This window comes from Rhopalosiphum maidis, chromosome 1, assembly GCF_003676215.2.
Source record: "Rhopalosiphum maidis isolate BTI-1 chromosome 1, ASM367621v3, whole genome shotgun sequence".
NCBI classification, from domain to species: Eukaryota; Metazoa; Arthropoda; class Insecta; order Hemiptera; family Aphididae; genus Rhopalosiphum; species Rhopalosiphum maidis.
In genome coordinates this window covers 7481474-7490179 of record NC_040877.1, presented here as the reverse complement: position 1 = coordinate 7490179, position 8706 = coordinate 7481474, and the positions used below count along the sequence as shown (strand labels likewise).

Genomic DNA, 8706 nt, shown 5'->3' with positions numbered 1-8706 from the left:
AGTATACACAGATATCTAGTATGTATAATTAGGCGTATAAAATATGAATACCAAAATCAATTAGTCGTTTGCAATACATGCGTATATTATAAAGGTACTTAACTATACATTATATAGGTACCTAATTATTAATAGGTGTAAAACCTATGCCATACTTACCTCCACAATGCCTTAAAAAAAAATTGATTAATAATAATAGTTGAACTCACCAGGTAAATAGGTCACAGCCGCCTGTAATGTCCTCGATACTCATCGATACATTATCTATATGAATTAACATTGAATTAATTTAAAATTCATTATTTGTATTCATTTATTCTACACTAGGTTAGGTTAGGTACCTACGCCGTAGCGGTTTACGTGCGTGTTGATTTGCGTTGAACCGAGTACGGGAGACCGGTCGTATAGGTAGGTATGTCATGGTTTTAACGGGAAACGTGTGTTGTCCTCTGTCGGCCATGACATAATAATAATTATTACCTATAAACCTGCCAAATAACTTATTGTATATGCAATATAATGTATATGATCGCCTGTCGGGGGCCACAACGCCGGGCAACAGCACATGCAAACCGTGATAAATGTTAATGCGAACAGGATAATTTTTCCGAACGCGTTGGTCGTAGAAAAATTCGAGCGTGGTTAGTGTTACTGGATTCGTTTACCAAAAATAAAACGCCGTCGATATAATATTGTAATTTATTCAAATGCGTGATGACATTTGTGTTTTAAATTTCGTATCGGTTAGATTTAGCGTTCCATGAGATTTGTCGACATTTCTATGGATTTACATAACCACAAAAGTTCGGCAGTTCAAAAACTGGCATTAACCCAAATTGGATTGATTTTTTCGTTGTTTTCTGTAATTAATTCCTCTAACAATACATTCGCAAATTCCGTCGCAAACATGAATCCCGTAGTAATATCTTCGTCCGCTAAACAGTCGGCCACTGTAAGTATTTTATGTATTAAATGTTTTTCTTAAATATTTTCCATTTCGCCAAATGTAGTTGTAAGTAGTTGAATAGATAAGTACTTAGTCAACTGTGTAACTCTTAAAAATGTACTTAGTTAAACTATATTATATTTGATAGTTACCTTGGTACTTTGGTTTTTATTTTGTGTAACTTACGATCAAATATTTTTTTCACCCACACAGTCGTTCAAAAAATTGTTTTGTACGTATACATTCTTTTTGTGTTTAATTCTTGTTTGTACTTTGATCACAGTATTTTGTTTTCTAATTAGAAATGAATCTAATAAAATAAATACCTAATTACTATATTATAATATCTTATACATTTTAGTACTCTAGTACCAGGTACATACATTTTATGATTTTATAATGTGTTTTTTTTGTATTAATTTTGAATGTAATTGATATAAATTGATATGAATAATAATCTTTGACATATATTTACATTAACCTAAATTATTGCATTACTATTTAAACATTTTTTGTTATGCAGGTCATATTTCTTCATGGTCTTGGAGATTCAGGGTATAGTATTTTTTTATTTTTTTTTTTTGTTAATAATCATTAGACATATCGTTAGTTATAACAGATTATTATATTACTGCAACGGTAAAACTTTTTTGCATCTATTGATGAAATTTAAAACTAGTTTAATATTTTAAAAATTAATTAGTTAATTTAACTATTTATTTTATATCAAATTTGTTTATGATTTATGTTTTTTTTTTAAATACTCTAGCTTAAATTGTTATCATATTCTCTTAATTTTTTACTTAGAAATGGCTGGGCCGAAGCTATGACTAGAATAAGACAACCTTATGTGAAAGTAATATGTCCATCTGCGTAAGTCTATTTTAGTTCTTTGTTTTAGTTAGCTTTATTTTTATATATAATTTTTAAATATAACTCAACAGGAGCCCCATGCCAGTATCTCTAAACCAAGGATTTCGTATGCCTTCATGGTTTGATTTGTTTACATTAGATGAATCAGGTCCAGAAGACGATGAAGGAATTAAAAAAGCTGCAAAAATAGTGCATTCTCTTATCGATCGTGAGATAGAAACTTACAATATACCATCATCTCGTATTGCTCTCGGTGGATTTTCACAAGGCGGAGCTCTTGCTTTGTATTCAGCTTTTACTTATGACAAACCATTAGCTGGAGTTATGGCTCTATCATGTTGGATACCATTACATAAAACTTTTCCAGCTGTAAGAATCATTATTTATTTCCATTTTTGATAAAATATATTTATGATTATTTTTTAGGCTGCTATAAGTAACAAAGATATGCCAATAATGCAGTGTCATGGAGATTGTGATCCAATTGTACCACTAAAATGGGGTCAACTTACAGCATCCATTCTCAAATCTTTTGCTAAAAATACTGAACTGAAAACATATCGAGGATTGATGCATAGTTCATCTGATGCGGTATGTATTTGCTATTGTTTTTGTTAGTTAATAGTTTAAAAATAATTTTTCTTAAATATTATTAAAATATAAGTAATAACGATTTTATTTATTTATAAATTATGTTAATTCTTCATTTGCTTCTATTTTAAAATGAAGATAGAGATAATAATTTTAATGCAAAATTATTTTAATTGTCATATCGGTGATAACAAGTGTATTATGAGATTTTTAATCAGTTATCTAAATATGGTACAAATATTACCAAATTAATCCATATATTATTTATTGAGAAATTACATAATTGAAACAGCCTATTTTGATTGAATGATACAATGTTATTATATTATTATGTTGCACTTAACAAAATATTTTTTATTATGAAGTGTATTTACTTCATAAAAAATATCTGGTACTTTCCTGTTATACGAGACTACCATTATTTTTAACAACATCACAATCATGTTATTTAAGACTACCAAAATGGTACTTTCTTGTTATACGAGACTACGGCTATTTTCGTGACTACCACCTAAGCCCACCTCCTTTATCGCGACTATACTACAATTAGCTGTACGATATTCACGTGCTGCGTTCTAGTGTAGCAATTCACAATTATTATATGTATACATATATTATAGTAAATGTGGCCATCATTCATTACAAATGATTACTGGGTATTTAAATCTTTTTTTTATATATATAATTTGAATATAGCCATCCCAACATTACCTACTGATTAAAAAAATATCAAAGAATTAAATATGCAAGTGCATTATACAAATATAAATATTAAATAAAACTAAGGTAGTCTGTGATAATAGGAAAGTATGCAAATTTGTTTAGTTTTAGATAACAGAATTGTGGTGTTTTACAAAACAACCGCGGTAGTCTTATACAATGGAAGTAGTCGCAAAAATAGCCGTAGTCTTGTATAACAGGAAAGTACCAAATATCCATATCTTGGCTGTTATTTAATAGTTTTTTTCTTAAAATGGTTTTGCAGAGTTTTTGATTTGTGTGTCCAAAATAAGAATTCTTGCCAATCTGAAATGTTGGTAACCATTTGTCTAATAAACAATTTGTTAATTGTTAACCATGTATATTCATTTGTTACAAAGTTTTTATCCACTTTTTAAAACAGTCACCATCACACAAACCTTAATTAACCATGTTTGGTACCTATTTTATATAAATTATTATTATCTCGATTTATAATTTAATACATGGTATTATATTAGTAATATTCGTTCCTTATCCACTTAAGATATATTAATTGCATCTAGTAATATAAAAATATATCTATGTATGATATATAAGTAGACATCCACTTCAAAAAAAGAATAATTTATTTAATTAAATGGATGTGATAAATAGAAAAAATAATTGATAAAATAATAATAAATAATTTATTACTTATGAAAATATATAAAAAACTTTCTTGTATTTATTAAAACTAAACTTAAAATTAGTAAAATTACTTTGCCTCCAATGTAATGTGCTGCCGATGGCATATTGTAAAATTATCTAAGTTAGATGTATCCTAGTTTTCAATAGTCAGAATATATTTTGTTGAGATTTTAATTTTTTTTTTGTATCAGCAGTAACTTTTTAAGTTAGATTTGATATTTTTTTTCATATAATATTTTCTTTTTATTATAAATTGACCTTTTATTAAATTATATATTTTTTATTATTATTTACATGTTTGCAATTTTAATATATTATTCTTCTCTTTATTGAATATTTTTATTTAATTTTTATTCTCATTAACATACATGGGAAGAATAACTTAAAAAAGGTGGGCAAGTGGATATTGCTCTGCTCTATAGTAGAGATTGAGAGTAGGTCACTATAATGGATGTGTTAAATTTGAATGCAATGACATGTATCAATATATACGAAAAACGATTCTGAACAGAGATGATTTGTCAGTCTATGATAATTAGTAAGATATATTATTACCTATATTTAAATTGTAATATATCGTTATTTTACACAAATTCGTAAAAAATTAAATTTCATACATTCATAAATTTTTTTCCATATTGACGCTGGAATTTTTTTTTACCATTACTTGAAGGAAAACTTATGGATAACCTTGTATTGGGTGTTTTAACCTTAAGTATAAATCACAAAACTTTTACAAATTCTACACTTCAAAATTCCTTGCAAGTTTTTGCGATTCTGATATATTTCGTAAACATTTGAACTTTAAATGCTTATAAACAAAAATTGTGACAAATGATTTTTGATTTTTTTTTTTTTACTATGATAAGTACAACTCTTAATAAACCTTATATTAAACTATAATTAAAACTTTTTTAGATTTTTTAGAGCGTCAAATGTATAGACATTTCAAAAAATCAAAAATTTCAATTGTCTACAAATAGCTTAAAAAAAGTCAAAATATTTTTAAAATTTAATCGTAAATAGATAACACTAATATAAACATTTGATGAAAATTTTAAGTATTTACCATGATTCAATTTTGTGTTATAGCAAAATAATATTGATTCTGTCTAAAATTGGTTACCTATGTGTAGAATTTCCCGTTTTTCCGTTATTTTTTCAGGGTTTTTCTTGATGCTTTTGAAAACCACTGGAAAATTTTTATTTTTGACCAACCACCCCCCCCCCCTTTTTGACCTACTAGATTCAATTTCATTTTCAAAGAAAGGCTGAAGTAAAAAATCAAAGTATTATTACTACTCAAAAACGTGATGACAGACATAAAAATAAAAATAAAACACACATCATTGTAAAATCAATACATTCATCACTCCGTTTAGAATCTAAAATAAAATACTATTACTTGAACAGTCTATTTTTAATTTTATTTATTTTAATCCCAAATAGGTATTAGTTATATTATTATAGTTTTATAAAACAAATACTTAATTTATAATGTATGTATTATTTATATTTTATAGGAATTAAAGGATCTTAAGAAGTTCATGGATGTGATCCTTCCTCCAGTGTGATTTACCTATCATTTTAAAATAAATTTAATTTATATTGTTAAAACCTAGAATATGGATTGAATACAATATACACATATATATATTTAGGTATATACTTTTTGTAGTGTATCTAATTGAATTGAATTTCTTAGGATGAGTTTTATTTTTATCGCTATATTTAGTGTATATAAAATTATTGTTGTTTTTTCTTATTGGCATCTTTATAATTAATATACAACTGGTATAAAATATACTTATTAGTTATTAAGTAAAATAAGTATAAATTCATACTACCAATTTTTATTTATAATTTTTTTTTTTATTTTTTTTTTTTTTTTTGGTACATAATTACAAGAATTCAACAACAAAATATTTTGTGTATTTAACTAATTAAGTAATTTAATAACTATCAACTTCTCATAAAAATAAATATTATATATAATTTATACTTCATTAAAAAAATTTTTTTGTCTATTTACATTATGATCTAAGAGTATTTCTCGGCACATATTATTTGCAAGATGGTGACATTGGTATATTATTTAGTATCACCATTGCCATCACCTAACAGTTTTTTACGTTACGATATATCATTTTTTTCAACAGCTATACAGTGTGCGTTTATTTATTATCATTGAAACATGTAAACTACAATCATCAATAAATAACTTACTAAATTTTGCAGTGTAAGTCCCGCACAACAATAATATGTATTATTGTGGTAAAGAAGGATGCTCTCTCTTACTAGTTAACTGACTAAACTGGACAAAAATTGGTCACTGTCGAGAAGTACTCTTAATTTAAATGGACCATTGATATATAAATTAATAAGAAATTAAGCAATACTCTATTGACATAGTTGTATAATATGTATTTTCTTTTGTTTTTTACATCATAATCTTGTGTAAGTGTCTCATCCAAGTAATTCTAATAATTGTAATATACATTTTAGATTATGAGTGAATTGAGGAATTTAATTATATAAAATGTTCAATATAAGTGTCAAATGTTGAGGCCAATCTTCAAAGATGTTCATTTGCCTAGGTCTTCTCCTTAATAGTCCCTTTTTAATTTTTTATAACACACAACAATTGTGACAATTTTAGTTTTGTCTGACACTGCTACTGTATTACAATAGCATCATTTAGATTTTAGATATTATATTCATAGTACAAATGTGTTTATAATTAAATTAAAAAATAGTATAATTTTAAATAATGATGATGACATGAATTTTCATGTTATTATTGTCATATTTTTCTTATCTTTCAAAGGCAAAATTAAATTAATGGAAATATGGATTAAGAAATATTACAGAATGGAATAGATTTTAAATAAAATATAATTAGAAAGTTAAGTAGAAACTATAACATAGAAGAACTTTATTTGGCTTGCATACAAAAAATGAATTATTTTAATTTTTAGATAGCAAATGAAAATATTTTCATTAATTTTGTATTCAGAGTGAAATTATTTGAAATTAACATTTTTTTTTTTTCTAAAAATAATGATAAAATATTATACTCTGGTTCAAAATTCATGAAAATAATATTTAACATAAGTTTTTCTTATAAATGTTTAAAATTATAAAAAAATAAAAATAGATAGGCATAATCAGAATTTATATGCATTTGAACAAATTCGTCAAAATTACAAAAATTTACAAGCTGAGTATTTTTTTCGATTATTTTTGTCCACGTTTTGCAAATTAATTATTTCTTGTTAAGTTTTAATTATTATTTTGAATGAAACTCACACAGTTTTTATAGATCTCGTTTTTGAAAAATTAAGTACGAAGTTGCAATATATTTTCTATGGTGGCTAATTTTAACATGAATATGTCTTAGTGCTAGTTGAAAAAATATGTATAGGTTTTCATTTGTAGAAGAAAAATCATCTATTCGAATACTAGCATCATAATTATGCTCAAGAAATGTGTTTAATCTATAAACATGATATGAAAGGAATCCTATGACCCATCAGTTCTGTTAATTTATGTTATGCTCTGTATATATTCTATCGGTACCAGACCATATTACTAGTATAAGCAATATTATCTACAAGTAAACCATTTTCAACCAAAATTTCATACATTTTTTCTGCAACACTTAAATCAGTTATATTGTTTGCCTGGTATACTTCTAATAGCCTTTCTGATACATCCCCTAATGTATCTATGTAACGAATACAAACTGACAACTGATCACCCCGTGAAGTATCCGGGGTAGAATCTTCCATAACAGAGTATATATTAGCATCTGTGATATTTTTTATAATTATTTTCTTTACATTATCAGATAATAACTTAAAAATTCGTTTTGAGAATCACGATTATGGTAGATATATAGTTTTATGATTTCGAAACGATTTTTCTTTATCACAGGTGAATGTCGAGATAATAGCAAAACGATTTGATTAAAATTACTATTTCCTTCATCTTAGAGATGTAAGCTTGGTAATTTTTACCGCGTAAATTTACCAATTATTTTTTTATCAAAAAAATTAACATGTTACACGTCAAATTAAACGTCTTAACGAGGTGATTATTTATAACATATTTATGTTAGAATCATAATTAAAATCAAAAATATTATTAATTAATTTATATTATCTCAAATTTCTCACGGAACACCAGCTGGGAAACACAGGATTAGATGCAATAAGATAGACCTGTTATGTCACGAATCATGATGTATACTGCCCAATGCGTTCATATAGTCTAATGCTTTACTTGATACGACTGGAGTCTGCCTCTCCGAGTTTCGTTCTGAAAACCTTTTTACTCTCCGATCCTTGTACTGGATCTATTGTAATCGTCGTCTCGTCCGTGACGCCAAAAGGAAAAATAAAGGAATTGTGATCTATGGCACTTCTGGTCCACTGTAGTTACGATAATTCGTCTATTTTATATTTACTCACCGAGAAAAAATATGTAAGTTCTTTATATAAAAAATAAATAATATTTCCGAAGAGAATGTGAGCGTAAGGGAAAGTATATTTACTCTTATTGACGCTAAACGAGTCTAGTGGTGGTGTTTGTTATTTTCCAAGTGTTTCGAGTTATTATCTCACTTCTAATGCGGTCTATAAAGAATAAAGTTGTTGAATGCACAGAGATTAAGTTTGTACAAAATAATTTAGTAGGTAAAATATTTATATTTAGCACGTTTGTCACCAAATATTATAATTTTGAACGTAACACGGCGTCTTGTGTATGCAATATTATTACTTATGATTGGTTATTAATTTATTATTTCTCACTACAATAATAATATATAGGTATTAGGTAACAACAATAATTTATCATAATTAATAATGAGTCAGACAGAATATACAGATAATACTATTGGGCAT

General features: G+C 26.2%; 1 protein-coding gene across 1 annotated transcript; it reads left to right on the top strand.

Annotated features, from left to right (window-relative positions):
• Nucleotides 1-545: 545 nt before the first annotated feature.
• Nucleotides 546-6316, top strand: LOC113556505 (acyl-protein thioesterase 1-like). Its single transcript, XM_026961481.1, has 6 exons — nt 546-952; nt 1470-1501; nt 1754-1819; nt 1891-2188; nt 2246-2410; nt 5323-6316. The coding sequence occupies exons 1-6, from the start codon at nt 761-763 to the stop codon at nt 5371-5373; spliced, it is 804 nt and encodes a 267-aa protein (XP_026817282.1). The 5' UTR covers nt 546-760; the 3' UTR covers nt 5374-6316.
• Nucleotides 6317-8706: the final 2390 nt, after the last annotated feature.

Excerpts from the sequence above, each read along its gene's own strand:
- LOC113556505 (XM_026961481.1), top strand. The coding sequence starts at position 761 with ATGAGATTTGTCGACATTTCTATGGATTTACATAACCACAAAAGTTCG. Across the intron at positions 1,820-1,890 it reads AAAGTAATATGTCCATCTGC|GAGCCCCATGCCAGTATCTC; the intron begins GTAAGTCTATTT and ends ATAACTCAACAG. Across the intron at positions 2,411-5,322 it reads TGCATAGTTCATCTGATGCG|GAATTAAAGGATCTTAAGAA; the intron begins GTATGTATTTGC and ends TATATTTTATAG.